General features: G+C 47.6%; 1 protein-coding gene across 2 annotated transcripts in view; it reads left to right on the forward strand.

Annotated features, from left to right (window-relative positions):
- The window catches only part of parp4 (poly (ADP-ribose) polymerase family, member 4), a 265,891-nt gene that overhangs the window by 139,364 nt on the left and 111,344 nt on the right, over positions 1-15,183 (forward strand). For both annotated transcript variants that reach the window (XM_070892180.1, XM_070892181.1), the window contains exons 22-23: positions 4,913-5,099; positions 7,173-7,249. In XM_070892180.1, coding sequence (XP_070748281.1) covers positions 4,913-5,099; positions 7,173-7,249 — 264 coding nt within the window. The remainder of the gene's footprint in view (positions 1-4,912; positions 5,100-7,172; positions 7,250-15,183) is intronic.

Here is a 15,183-nt window from a genome sequence, read left to right on the forward strand (position 1 = left end):
ATGGCCAGCCGCTGCCATAAAACCAAAGGGTATTCACTATGGTTTTGTGGTTGGCTCAGTATTTATTCCAATAGTGTTTTAATGCAGATTCTGTGCGCATTTAACATAGTTATAAAAATTTGTTCGGTGCAAAAAGTCTTCATAAATTGATATTAAAGCATGGTTGTTAAAAATAATCAGTGCAGAAGTAAGAGGTGGAAGGGAGGCAAGTCTTAAATGCTGGAACACAGGACTGTTGCAGAGAAAGCGAACGTCCCACAATACTGCAAGGGAGCACTCATTAGCTGTGCAAGACACACTTTTGCTGCTCGCCTCTTGCCAGCGTGCAGTCCCATGTGTTCAGGTACACCTCCCTCCAGCTCTTCATCATATGCCTGCAGCCGGGCCCTGTGATCTGCTAGTCTGTCAAACATCTTCAATCACACAATGGGCCGTTGGTCTCGCGCCGCCGGCTGACAGGGACGTATGTCGCTCCTATTGGCCCACAGACCCACCGACCGAGGTTGGTTTAGGCACAGGGAAGCCATCCAGCACCTTCCTTCTCTCACCTGCTAATGGATTATCTGCCGGACCATCATGAGCCATTCCTCCCATACCTATATTTGGAGTCAACGCCAGTCACAGAAGTTTGGCCGGTCCCCCTCTCCCTGATCGGACACTTTTCTTGGCTGCTGTTACTTAGCTGTGCTATTAAAGCCCCCGCTGTGAGCCTGAGCGGAGTAAGCGGATGGTTTATTTTACTGTGCGACACAGTCAAGCTTGCTGTGCGGCCGCGCGCTCACGCAGCTTAAAGGGAATTGACTGAGACCATCCCATATCAGACCCCCTCCTGAATATTGACACCCACGATTCTCCAGCCACCTTCTGACTGTGCTTCACACGTTCGCATCTAATCTGAGATCAAGCAGTTTCTCCACCATTATGAATGCTGGGTAAATAAAGCTCCATTACACAAAAGCTATATTTTCACCTGTTACCTGTGTGCCCCGTGTTTTCAGTGACAAAAAAACGGTGCATTGAAGATTGGTAACTTGCGAGTGTCCGGGGTTTCAACGGGTAGTTTGTATCCACTATAATGTAAGTTATTTTGGACTGTCAGTAAGTGTACATTTTTTGGGAGGTGTCCATTTGTGCGGTTTTACTGTACATACAGGTTGTCCCATCAAACCCACTTAACTTCCTGAGGGAGATGACAAGCAACAGAAATCATCTTAGTTTCTGTTGTTTGAATTCTGCAATATATTAATATCCTTTTAGCAGTAGAGTACCCGCAATATTCTGAATGCGGCCTCATCCATCTATATAGTTGTATAACTGGCGCTTGTTCATTGGGCATGAGAAATGTCCTCAGAGCAAAAAATCCTGAATAACTCATGTTACATTGATCAGAACCCAACAAATTACAAACTATCTGTAAGTGAAGTGTGCTGATGCAATTCGTATCTTGACTAAAAAAAAATCTAATCAAAAGTCACTACAGGTTGAACCTCCCTTATCCGGGACTCGTTTATCCGGCACCACTCCTCGTCCGGCACCATTCCCGGCCATCGGGTGGCGCGTGCGCAGAACGCCGCCCGTCAAAATCCTTCCTGCCCCGGTCTCAGAACATACATTAAAAGAAAATTAATACTGGGTACTCACCAATATAATCTTTCTCCTCGATGTTAGGGTTATTGGCTGCCTCCTCCTGGTCGCCCTGCTGCAACTCCTGCAGCCATAGTCCTCAGGCCGGCCGCTCCTCCCCACAGCGCACCGTCCGGGGGGGTCGGTCCCGCTTGGGCCACAACAACTCTTCAGGGCCTGCCAGCCCGCTGACACTTTGGGGCCCACTGACTTTTTGGGGCCCACTCGGGCCACGCCGACTCTTCGGGCCGCCCCGACTCTTTGGGGCCTGCCGACTCTTCAGGGCCCACTAGCCCGCCAACACTTCGGGCCCGCCGACCTCATCCTCCCCCTCCACAACCGACCTCGGGCCACCATCTCCCCCCGCCCACCAGGCCGATGACCTCCCCTCATCTGGCAAAATCCCTCATTCGGCACAGGCCAGATCCCAAAGGTGCCGGATAAGGGAGGTTCAACCTGTATCTGTAAAATATAAATTCACCACAGTTTCATCATAAAAATCTTTGTTTGCCAAAAAGCTAACCCTGAACAAATGGCAAACAGAATAAAACCAACCAACTAATCAAATTGCTAAAAAAAATGATAACTCCTGTGAGTGACTGTGATTTCCCCTCCCGCCCACCCCACTGTTGCCCACAACATAATAAATAAATAAAAAATTACACTATTGTGAAAAAATATCATGAGCTTACCAGTAAACTGATTCACTGCATCTTATAGGGCTCAAATTTCCCCAACCCCTTTTTCCGGTGCACTCTCCCGAGATGCGCCAACTTTGTGCACTCAAAACAGCGCCAAAAAACTTACTAACAACTCTGGCCGCTCTGCTGTGTGTCTCTTGTCCTGGTGCGGCGTTTCTCGTGGAGTAGGGGATGGAGCTACAGCCCTGCGCCGAAAACAGTGCCGGCAGCTGTCCGCCTGCGCAGTACAGCGTTCGCGCATGTGCAGTAGCTTCTCCCATGATTGTGATAATGATGCCTGCAGCGTGGGACCCAACACGTCCCGCCCCTATCCTGGGCCGAGTGGCCTGCTGCACAGGCCGGCCACTGCCTTCCCGCGCTGAGGGCTACAAGAAACAGGTTGGTGGGGGGAAGAATTTTGATTAGGGGTGGGGGAAAGAGTCTTGATCAGGGGGTGGGGGGGAGCGGGAGAAAGAATCTTCAAAGATTTTCCAGTACTTTAATATCTAGCTACCTTTACTAAAAACTCCCTATCTGCAGTATCTTACAGCTCACCCACTACTGCATAGAATTCTAAAATATTATTAATTATCAGAGTCACACTACGCAATGCTGAACACCAAAATTTAAGTTTATATTTTGACATGCTTTATTTGCTAAGTCTAACGTTTTAAATTTCTAAACATAGTCAGGGCAATTCTTTGGTGCTGTAGAAGTCAAAATCTAATGTGGTGTGATGCCGCACACAAATTTATTAGGCGAGAGAGTTGGTGCTCTTGATCTATTATTTGGAAAGAAAACCCTCCCTTTGTTAAGTGACCCCTATACTTCAGCCTTCATTACAAGATCATTTTTATTCTTGTAAAAATCCCATACTCAGTTTAACCAGGCTGATAGCACCTACACCCTGTCCAGTCTCGCTGCTTGGGATTTAAAAAAATACTAGCATTCCTATTATAACACTGTCATTTGGAGGCTACCTGCGCTGATTTCCTAACTCAAAGGGTTTTCTGTGTGGCCACATACGCTGGCCGAAGTTAATTTGGAGCAATTATTAGCTGTCCGAACTGGCTTAAATGGCCAAAACAGGCGTAGGTGGCTGGTAACGCCCCCTTTTGAAAAAAAAACGAAACTAAAAAAAATCCTAACTAACTCACTTACATTGGCGCAAATTAAATGTGCAGAATGGAGATTTTTAAGATACTCCAGAAAAATCAAGTTGCTCCTTCAAAAAAAACGGAGCAACTCCTGGCCGAATTTGGGCCCTTAATACCTAAACTAACTTTCCCCCACACAGGTCTGTCCTGTTTCGGGGTAACCTGGACTTACCGTCTGCTCCATTCTTCAGCTCAACCTTGAGTCCTGTTTTTCAAGCGTACGGCCTCACAGGGAGCCTGAGCTCATATCTATAAGTACTGAATGTTCGTAGTATGCATTTACAGTTGTGCCTCTATGCTGCTTTCAAGCACGGTGTAGTTAAATGTCAGGAATATAAGTAGCTCTGTCTCCCCTCGCCTGACTTCAGGAATTTAACTAGCCAACAGTTCTCTAGCGACTTGGCTGCAAACCCCAACCTCTCCTATACTAAATTCAAGGAATTGGGTTGACAGCATTGTAATCATACAAAGCCACATAGATCTTGCAGGAGACAACCTGGTCTGTGCAATGGCTGTTGTGATAGCAACTGCATCAGTGGCTGCTTTATGGTGGCCAGATTGCTGACGGTAACATCTGGCAAGATAAAGTAGTTATATTTCTTAAACATATAGGGGAAAATAAATCATAGGAGAACATCTGGGTGAAATGTACCAGAATTCCCTTCAAAGTTTTTTTCAAATTTTGTTTTCTACAAGGATAACATTAATAGAATGAATTATTGGATAAAATAAACAAAAACTAAACCGTAAAACTAATTTAAAATCCCCATCTCTCTTTCTCTCTGGTTTCTCTCCCATCTATCCCCGTGCCCTCTCTGAACTCATCTCGTCCATGAGGTTCATCTCCCACTCGCTCAAACCCATTCCCACTAAACTGCTTACCACCCAACTTCCATCTTGCCTCCATGCTAGCTGACATTGAAAATTGTTCGCTCTCCTCAAAGATTGTACTTCTCCCTTTCAAAACTGCTGTCATCACCGCTTCCTTTGATCAGTAATGCCCAAATAGTAGTGTAACTGATCAGGAATGCCAAATTTCCACCCATTGATAGCCCCATCCAATTTTCTGCACCCAGAGAGTGGTGAACCTGTGGAATTCTCTACCACAGAAAGTTGTTGAGGCCAATTCACTAAATATATTCAAAAAGGAGTTAGATGAGGTCCTTACTGCTAGGGGGATCAAGGGGTATGGCGAGAAAGCAGGAATGGGGTACTGAAGTTGAATGTTCAGCCATGAACTCATTGAATGGCGGTGCAGGCTAGAAGGGCTGAATGGCCTACTCCTGCACCTATTTTCTATGTTTCTATGTTTCTATGTTTCTATCATAGTAACAATTTCTGGTAACTGTTTGACACGAAGCTTTACTCTACTTATTTTCTGTGTGAAAAGTTTATTTATTAAAACTTATATATCTTACTGAAACCAAATTCTCTTACTATGTTTGCTCACAGGCCTGTATGCTGGCATTTTATCCAGAGTTTGATGTGGGTACTCTCTCTGACTGTGAGGCTATCATTTGTTTGGATTGTTCCTACTCCATGAGGGGATTAGCTCTTGAAGAGGCCAAGAAAGTAGCACTTCTTATACTCAAGTACCTTCCAACCACCTGCAGGTTCAATGTCATTACCTTTGGCACAGGTTTGCAAAACAATTGTTTTATATCATCCTTATTTTACTGTGATATGATCCTATTTATTATAGAAGAAGTAATAATAGCTTGAGGTTACAAAACACGTAAGGCTGCATTATTAGTAATTGATTATCCGCTGTTGAAGCCCTCATCCAAGCCTTTGTTCCCTCTAGACTTGACTATTCCAACACACTCCTGGCTAGCCTCCCACATCCTACCCTATGTAAACTAGAGGTCATCCAAAACTCAGCTGCCCGTGTTATGACTCGCACTGAAGTCTCGCTCAAAACGCTGGAGAAGTACCATCAGCGCTGCTTCCGCAAGATCCTGCAAATCCATTGGTAGGATAGCCGCACCAACGTCAGTGTTCTCGCTCAGACCAACATCCCCAGCATTGAAGCATTGACCACGCTCGATCAGCTCCATTGGGCGGGCCATATCGTCCGCATGCCCGACACAAGACTTCCAAAGCAAGCGCTCTACGCAGAGCTTCGACAAGGCAAGTGAGCCCCAGGTGGGCAGAGGAAACGCTTCAAGGGAACCCTCAAAGCCTCTTTGATAAAGTGCAACATCCCTATCGACTCCTGGGAATCCCTGGCCCACGACCACCTAAAGTGGAGGAAGAGCATCTGGGAGGGCGCTGAGCACCTCGAGTCCCATCGCCGAGAACAAGCAGAAATCAAGTGCAGACAGCGGAAGGAGTGTGCGTCAACCAAAGCTCCCCACCCACCCTTTCCTTCAATCACTGTCTGCCCTACCTGGGACAGAGACTGTAGGTCCCACATTGGACTCTTCAATCACCTGAGAACTCACTCTTAGAGTGGAAGCAAGTCATCCTCAACTCCGAGGGACTGCCTATGATGAAGATGATGGCTCTCGTGCAATGCAAAGCTGCATTATAAAGTATCAAACCAGTCCATTGGGCGACTGGGAACCTACAATATTTTGTATGAAATAATTTTAATATTATGAAAAAGAAAGAAAGACTTGCATTTATATAACGCCTTTCACAACCTCAGGACGTCCCAAAGCGCTTTACAGCCAATGAAGTACTTTTGAAGTGTAGTCACTGTTGTAATGTAGGAAACGCAGCAGCCAATTTGCGCATAACTTACTCCCACAAACAGCATTGTCATAATGACCAGATAATTTGTTTTAGTGATTGAGGGATAAATATTGGCTAGGACACTAGGGATAACTCCCCTGCTCTTCTTCGAAATAGCATCATGGGATCTTTTACGTGCAACTGAGCGATCAGACCGCAACATGTGTCAATTTAACGTCTCATCCAACAGATGGCACCTCCGACAGTGCAGCACTTGCTCAGTACAGCACTGGAGTGTCAGCCTAGATCTTTGTCCAAGTGTCTGGCGTCGAACTTGAACCCACAACCATCTGACTCAGAGGCAAGAGTGCTACCAACTGAGCCACAGTTGACATGAAAAAGTAAAAGGCTGTTTCAGATATGCAACAACTATTTAAAATACTAGAAGCAAACTATTTCCCAGTTCAGAATTTATCAGAAGCTTTTGAAATTGTAGAGCAGATCAGTTCCCAGTTTCTGTTAAGTTAGCTGATCTTAGCCAGGGTAGAAGTTGGGTGTCACAATTGGCTTCAGTGCTCTCTGGGTTGGGGGTTGGGGGGGGAGGGCAGTGGTGTAGGAAAAAATCATCCAATGTTCCTGTTCCAGATTGTTATCTAGCGATTCCCGTTGGAGAGTACACATGTAGACATCGGGTAAGGACAGGATCAAACTCAGACATGGCACCTCCATTGTCTGTTGGCACTTACTGTCTAAGTTCACACTTTAAAAAGGGCAATGGTCCATGAAACCATACCTCGACATGAGCCATCCAATGCCTCCAGGAGAGGAGGGAGAAAATTGTGAACAGACAGAATGTTGAAACCAAGAAAGAAATGCAGGTTGACTCTACTAATTTTACAGTCTTCATAGCAGGAACAGGCCAATGCAACAATAATATCTGTGCCTAATTGAATTCTAATCTCATTGTGGCAGTAAATGTTACTGAGTTCTGTTTTGCATTCAATGAGAATCCTATTCTAATGTTTTCCTACTTTAGATTACAAAGAACTCTTTCGCTGTTCACAACAAAGAAATTCTGAAGATGCTGTAAATACTGCACATGATTTTATTCTGGTAGGCATTTTATGTGTACTCCATGTTTTATTGTCTTCCTATTTGAGATGTAAATGATTAAAATAATCAGAATAAATAATCTTTTAAAGTACATTCAACAACACTGAGTATATGCTAATACGACAGTAAATTGCCTTGTTATTGATTTGGTATCACGTTGCTTCAGACATGCAGAGATCATGGATGATTTGTCCAGTAAACGTTCATGTTTGCTAAGTTGAAATAGTAAAACATCCAGCAACTTTTAATTTAATAAGTATGGATTGTGTAGGACACAGCAGATGTTTCAGCATTTGAAAGTGAATGATAGATTAAATCTTTAGTTTATGACTCTTCATTAGAACTGTATATCCATAAGTCTTACTGAATATCTCTTGAACTTTAATATGAATGGCTCACACTTAAAGATGAGGGTTTGTAATATTTTGGAGCAGCTTTTTAAAGTAGCTGTACAGATATGTTTGTCGTCATAACTCCGACTTTTTTTAAAAAAGCACCGAAAGGAAAGTACAAAACCGATGTAAAACTTATATATATAAGATAACTAACTACAGTGATGTTGAAAATGAATCCTCTGTGTTTGAATGGAGACGATAGAGTGGAATTCCTTCATCCACAGTGGAGAAATTGGCTAAACCCGGAAAACAGGCACAGGGATCGCGGTACATGGTTAACCCGTGCCCGTTCATTGCGTTGCAGGCAGCACATTAAATTGGTGCTGCCTGCTCTTTTAAATGATTGCTGCATGCTGCCAGCACTCCCCATACTATTCATTGGCTGCACGTATCAGTAGGGGGCCCGATATTGCGAGTGGCTAGCACTAATTAAAGGCAGCCTGCACCTCTTAAAGGGGAGATGCTTGTGGCTGTAACAAATGGTGGGAGTTTTTCAAAAGTCAATCTGGGCTGTGATACTTTGAGCAATGGCTGAACATGCGAGAAAGTGAGCATCAAGATATTCAGACAATGCGCTGGAGGCCTTAGTGGAAGAGGTGGAAAGAAGAAGAAATGTCCTATATCCACAGAGGCAGAAGGCCCTCCCTCCAAGAGGCAGTGGGAACATGTAGCGTTGGAGGTCAATGTCAGGAGTGTTGCTCCAAGAACATGGATGCTGTGCAGAAAGATCTGACACATGTTGTCAAGGTGAGTGAGTTCACCTTCAAATGGCATATGCTATCAAATGCACCATAGCCCATCCACTGCTCCATACACTACAATCCCATCACCCACCAACCAACAATCTCTATCAATCAGTACTCAACCCTTCAATTCATATGCTTTACTTCATCCTCACACACTTGGCACTGTTACAAGCCTCGTAACTACAACTCACAGTTCGCACACACTGGCAGCTATTCACCCAAACAGATTGCAGGACACTCACTGGCAAACTTCCCTCTTTCTTGCAGGAGAAGATGGTGCATAACAGCAGGCAGCAGGAAAGAACTGGAGCTGGGCAAGTGGGCCTCCCATGAAGGAGATAGTGCTGGGCTTCATGGGAAGGGACATCACTGAGACCCTGGCCACTGGCTGGGCTGGAGGGAATGATGATGGAAATCCTCCTTCTCTCATCCTACTTCACCCTCATCCCACAATCTCTTTTGACTTGCAAGCTGCAGATGGTGTAAGCTCGCACTTCTTACTTTCTCCTATCCCTCACCATAACCCAACCATTGTTCCTTTTTCATTTCAGATACCCAAGAACTGGAACTTTCCCAGTCAGTGGAGGAAGAGGAAGAAGACAGTGACGATGAAGAGACACAGTCACTTGATCTTACACTCTCACACAGCAGCTCAGAAACTGACACTGCGCTTATTTTAGAAGCTAGGATAGAGGAGGGATCTATACGTGGTGAGACACCAGGCACGTGTGCAGAAGCCAGGACAGGGAAAAGGATACCGCAGGTGCCAGCTCACCAAAGGGCTTGGTCGCACTCTACTTCTGCTGCATATTAGTTAGATGAGGACTTCGATAGGCCAGGCTGCAGAAGAAGGCTGATTGGTATACATAACCAATTGCATGGTGCACTAGAAAGTCTGCCAGAAAGACTGCGCTCACTGTGAAGGAGCATAAGAATATAAGAAATAGGAGCAGGTGTAGGCCTTTCAGCCCCTCAAGCCTGCTCCGCCATTCAATAAGATCATGGCTGATCTTCTACCTCAACTCCACTTTTCTGCACTATCACTTAATATCCAAAAATGTTCGATCTCTGTCTTGAATATACTCAACGACTGAGCCTCCATAGCCCTCTGGAGCATGGAGAAGTCCAGCACCAGCATGGCACAGGGCTTTGCGCAGACTTTGTAGTCCATCCTTTCCAACATGGAACAGGTGGTCACCTTCATCAGCACACCTGTGGGACCCACCATAATGCAGCATCAGATGGCCGATGTCACAGTTTCCATTGCAGCACAAACAGCTTCCATCAACGGTCTGAGTGCTGCAGTGGAAGCTCAAACTTCTGCCATCATGTCTCTCGATAGCACTGTTCAAATGGGCATCCTGGGCATCACAGAAGTCCATCAATCTGTTCTCCAACAGATCAATAGGATTGCAAAGGTGCCACCCTGGGAGATTGGCAATGGCTCCTCTGAATGACAGCACTACTGCTCCCACCCCTGCCACTCGGCCATTGAACGTGGTGTTGCCTGTCAGTCAGCCAGCACAGACTGCTGCAGCCCAGGCCAAGAAGGTGCATTCTGAAGCCGGGCCTTCTAGGAAAGAGCAGCTCGAGGTCGCCCTCCAAGGCCATCTGCAGTCTCCTCAATTGAAGATCAGCAGCCTTCCACCACCCATGCTGCAGCTACTGGGGAAGCACCTCATAGGAGCACTAGAAGAGGCAAACGCACATGGAAGGCAGGCATTAAGGAAACGATGTAACTATTTGTACTGCACTTTTTTTGACACAGGCGTCTGTCAAGCCCCGCCCCCCTATTCCTGTACTGCACTTTTTAAAAGACATGCGACAAGCCCCCCCTCCTCCCGGCCCGAATCATTCCATCCACGTGGTGCCAAGAAGCAGGATCTGAGCTTCCGACTCTCTTCAACCCGGCGTGTCTGGGGTCGAGAGCGGCGTTCCTGGGGCCGAGTAGCGGCGGTCCTGGGGCCAAGAGCGGTGGCGGTCCTGGGGCCGAGAGCAGCTGGTGTGGGGCCGAGAGCGGTGGCGGTCCTGGGGCCGAGAGCAGCTGGTGTGGGGCCGAGAGCAGCGGCGGTCCTGGGGCCGAGAGCAGCTGGTGTGGGGCCGAGAGCGGTGGCGGTCCTGGGGCCGAGAGCGGCTGGTGTGGGGCCGAGAGCGGTGGCGGTCCTGGGGCCGAGAGCGGTGGCGGTCCTGGGACCAAGAGCAGAGGTGGTCCTGGGGCCGAGAGCGGCTGGTGTGGGGCCGAGAGCGGTGGCGGTTCTGGGGCCGAGAGCAGCGGCGGGTGGGGCCAAGATCGGAGGCGGTCCTGGGGCCGAGAGCGGCGGCGGGTGGGGCCGAGAGCGGTGGCGGTCCTGGGGCCGAGAGCAGAGGCGGTCCTCGGGCCGAGAGCGGTGGCGGTCCTGGGGCCGAGAGCAGCGGCGGGTGGGGCCAAGATCGGAGGCGGTCATGGGGCCGAGAGCGGCTGGTGTGGGGCCGAGAGCGGTGGCGGTCCTGGGGCCGAGAGCAGAGGCGGTCCTCGGGCCGAGAGCGGTGGCGGTCCTGGGGCCGAGAGCGGTGGCGGTCCTGGGGCCGAGAGCGGTGGCGGGTGGGGCCAAGAGCAGAGGCGGTCCTGGGGCCGAGAGCGGCTGGTGTGGGGCCGAGAGCGGTGGCGGTCCTGGGGCTGAGAGCAGCGGCGGGTGGGGCCAAGAGCAGCGGCGGTCCTGGGGCCGAGAGCGGCAGGTGTGGGGCTGAGAGGGCCCATGGGAGGCTGAGAGCGGCGGCGGTGGCGAGCAGAGAGAGTGGCTGGGAAGAGAGAGAGACACGGGTGGGGGGGTGATTGGAGGGGAGAGGGGGAACTCAGGGAAGGCGGATCATGGTCTTCCAACCCCCTACAAGAGACATCGTTGAGTGGATGATATCCAGAAGTCACAACACTATTCACTTCATACCCAATAAATCTGTTAACAATACATAAACAAAGCCTGCCCCATCGATGGTGGGGCGGGGGGGGGGGCGAAGGATGCACTTGCGCTGGGGTAAGGCACTTCGGCTGGGGAGGCATGCACTTAGACTGGGGTAAGGCACTTTGGCTGACCTTTGCTGTCTTCAGGGGAGCTCTGCCCTCTGTCGCTTCAGCAAGTCAGGAGTTACAATTTATAAAGTCAGTGAGACCTTGGGATGGGCGGTTCCAGTTGCACATTCCAGTGAAACCTCAGGGTGCGGCTTATCCTCCAAGGGGACCATTCATAGACAAAGGGTGGAGCATGGTGGCCATTTTGGCAGTACAAATAAGCATGTCCTTAAGGGAATGCACAAGGATGATCAGTTTATTTTTGTGTGCATTAGGTAATGATTGAATTTATAAAATTGGATTAGAATGTACATTTTCTCATTATTTTTGTGTTGTTGGAAAGTGGAAGATATGATGGTCAGTGATAGAGGAAAGGTCAGGAGCCTGGGACTGTTGGTGAATGGGGAGGTGTGGTTGAGGTTACTCAAAGCGCTCATGAATGAGATGAAGCTGTCTCTCTGTGTATAGAAAGCCTCAGCACTGTACTGAAAATTGCGAGATGTTGATTATATCTCCAGCAGCAGCCTAGTGGGAGCCAAATGCATTAAACTTAAGAGCCACATGCACCTTGACAGCCACAGGCAATACTGTCCTTGCCCTGCTTTCAGGATGTAGTTGTGGCTGCAGCATTTGGCAGATTTCAGTTACGGCCTCTTCAGTGAAGTGAAGATGTCTCAAGCATTGGTCCTTGCTGAAGTTGAGGTAAGAGAATTACTCCCTAAAGACACTCGGCAGATATGGCCTCCTGCTGAGAACCCTTCTCCCCTCCCTCCTTCTCCCTCTTCTCGCAGTTTGTCCTGCTCTGCTTGGCCTCTCTTCATTTTCCTAGTTATGCTCATTTCCAAGAGGAAGCCCAACCAGGCCACCCAAATCAACAAAGAAGGACTTCACCAGCCAGACCACTCCCTGTAAACTGTGAAAACTTTAAGAAGTATAGGAAAGCTCCAAAAATGCATACAATTGCACCAGCAACTAACCTGTAAGTAGTTCATGATGGCCCCCCGACCTGCGAGAGAACAACTCCGCAGGTTGGGCTATAAAAGAACTGGAGCGACGGGCCCTGGGACATCGTGGCCCCCCGACCTGCGAGAGAACAACTCCGCAGGTTGGGCTATAAAAGAACTGGAGCGACGGGCCCTGGGACATCGTGGCCCCCCAACCTGCGAGAGAACAACTCCGCAAGTTGGGCTATAAAAGAGCTGGAGCGGCGGGCCCTGTAACATCGTGGCCCCCCCAACCTGCGAGAGAACAGCTCTGCAGGTCGAGCTATAAAAGAGCTGGAGCGGCGTACCACTTCAACCTCCAGCGCGAGCTGCTCCAAATGTGCAACAATTTTGAGATGGGCGACTGGCTGACGTCATCAAAACCCTGGTCACTGTTTCGGAGCGTGGGCAGGAACATCGGGAGGACCCAGGTACAGAGGAGTGGGAAGGTCGGGGCGGATGAGCGGTGAGTGTTTGTGGCGGAGGAGCGGCGAGAGATCATGGCGAGAGGTGCGACAGATGAGGGTACAGGGCCCAGAAGAGCCGAGGGCCCAGGGGCAGCACGGGCCAACCCACATTGCGATATGTGTGCACGCCACGTCCGTGCAGCAGAGCAGGTCTGCAGTCGTCTTGGTTAATCCTTGCCCATGGTCAAGCCCATGTGGTGGCTGTTGTGCAATGGCCATCACACGTTAAATAAATCCACGCACAGGCATCTTCCACCCCCTCAATTGGAGTTCAGGATTGGAACATTGGGTCCTTCATCGAAACACCTGTGAACTCGATCGAGGCACCGCCTATGATGATGATGATGAGTTCATGATCCCTTTAAATAGCGCTGATGGAGGATCCTTCTTTCGTTTAATGTCTGTTCAGCTATGCAAGGTTAAGACAGGCCATAGGCTGGTACGTGAAGTTCAAAAAGGAAGTGCTGGCATCACATTAGTGTTGCACACTGATTGATGTCATAATCTGCCTGCTCTGTAAGCTGCCGAAGGTCGTTAGGTGCGCACGCGCAAACCCCTTTGCCAAAGTGACATCCAGCATTTTCAAGGGTTAGCAGGCTATGTAGTGCCTAAAAAGGGGTGCTACGGAGCCCAATTTCTCCTCCCATACTTTTAGCAAAATGTTGATATGAATACAAAACAAGATTTTCTGGTTTATCCTGACACCAACATTTCAGCTAAAATTATCAATGGGAGGAAATTCTGGATACAGTAGATATTGATTTAGGAGTATTCTGATGAACGGTCACACCTGAAACATCACCTTTCAACTGTCAGATGCTGATCAACCTACTCTGCATTTTCAACATTTTCTGTTTTTATTTCAAGCCTTTAAGTTTTTCTTTTTATCTCTATTGATTTAAGAGAGTTCTTAGTATGATTATAAGGCTGGATGAAGTGGGAGGGCAAAAAGGAGGGGTGGGTGGTACTATTGATTAAATAAATTGTTATACCACTGAAGAGGGATAATGTAGAGGAGATTTTATGCCACTGGCTGTATACTACAAGCTACCAAATATTGGGAAGGAGATAGAAGAGCAAATTTGCAGGCAAATTACAGAACAATGCAAGAACTATAGAGTAGTGATAATGGGGGACTTTAATTATCCTAATAAAGTCTGGGCTAGTAACTGTGTAAAGGGTAAAGAGGGGGAGGAACTCCAAATAGGTACAGGAGAAATTTCTTGCTCAGTGTACTTCCAGCCCAACAAGGAAGGAAGCAGTGCTGGATCTAGTTCTGGGGAATGAAGTGGGGCAAGTGGAGCATGTTTCAGTGGGAGAGTATTTGGGGAACTGTGTCATAATATCATCAAGTTTAGAATTGTTGTGGAAAAGGACACAGATAATATTTAACTAGAGGAGAGCTCATTTTAGTGAGTTGAAAAGGAATCTGGCTCAGGTGGATTGGAATTAAACATTGGTAAGCAAAACAGTAATTGAACAATGGAAGGCCTTCAAAAAGGAGATGGTTCTGCTACAGAATAGACACATTCTCTTGAGAGGGCATCCAAAGCTAGAGCTCCCTGATGACTAAACATATAGAGGTTAAAATGAGACACTAAAAGGAGGCTTATGACAAATATAACGTTCATAATATAATAGAGAATTAAGCTGAATATAGAAAGTACAGAGGAGATCTAAAAAAGCGAATAAGAGGGGAAAAGAGAGAGTATGAGAATAGATTAGTGGCTGATGTAAAAGTAAGCTCAAAAGCGTTTTAGAAACATAAATAGTAAAAGGATAATCAAAGGAAGGGTGGGGACAATTAGGGACCAAAAAGCAGATATTCTTTTGGAGGCTGAGGTACTAAGGGCCCAAAATTCCACATGGGCTTTTTTTGGCGCAGTTGTAGAGGTACGTCCGATTTGTTAGTGTGCCGACTGCGCTGAAAACAAAGTTACAAGTTTCACCGGCATAACCTTTCATTTTGGAGCGGTGCAGATTGTCCTTAAGCTCTGTGGGTGGAACTTAAAGACTGCGCCGAAAAACTGAGGTTGCCAGGGTAACGAGGGACACACTGAAGGGCTGAGACACAAATAAAGCATTTCCCCTTTGTAAAATAGATCACAAAGTGAGACTTGGGACAACATACTGAAATCTCAATATATGAAACAATATGAAATTCCTTTCTTTTTAGCATTTATAGATTATTTTCACCTCTGCAGTGCCAGTGCTGCTGCAATCCCGGGCCGAAAGGCCCCCCACCCACTGCCGGTGCTGCTGCAATCTCGGGCCAAAAGGCCTTCCCTTCCCTTCCC

Source organism: Pristiophorus japonicus, chromosome 10 (assembly GCF_044704955.1).
Source record: "Pristiophorus japonicus isolate sPriJap1 chromosome 10, sPriJap1.hap1, whole genome shotgun sequence".
In the NCBI taxonomy this organism is placed as follows: domain Eukaryota; kingdom Metazoa; phylum Chordata; class Chondrichthyes; family Pristiophoridae; genus Pristiophorus; species Pristiophorus japonicus.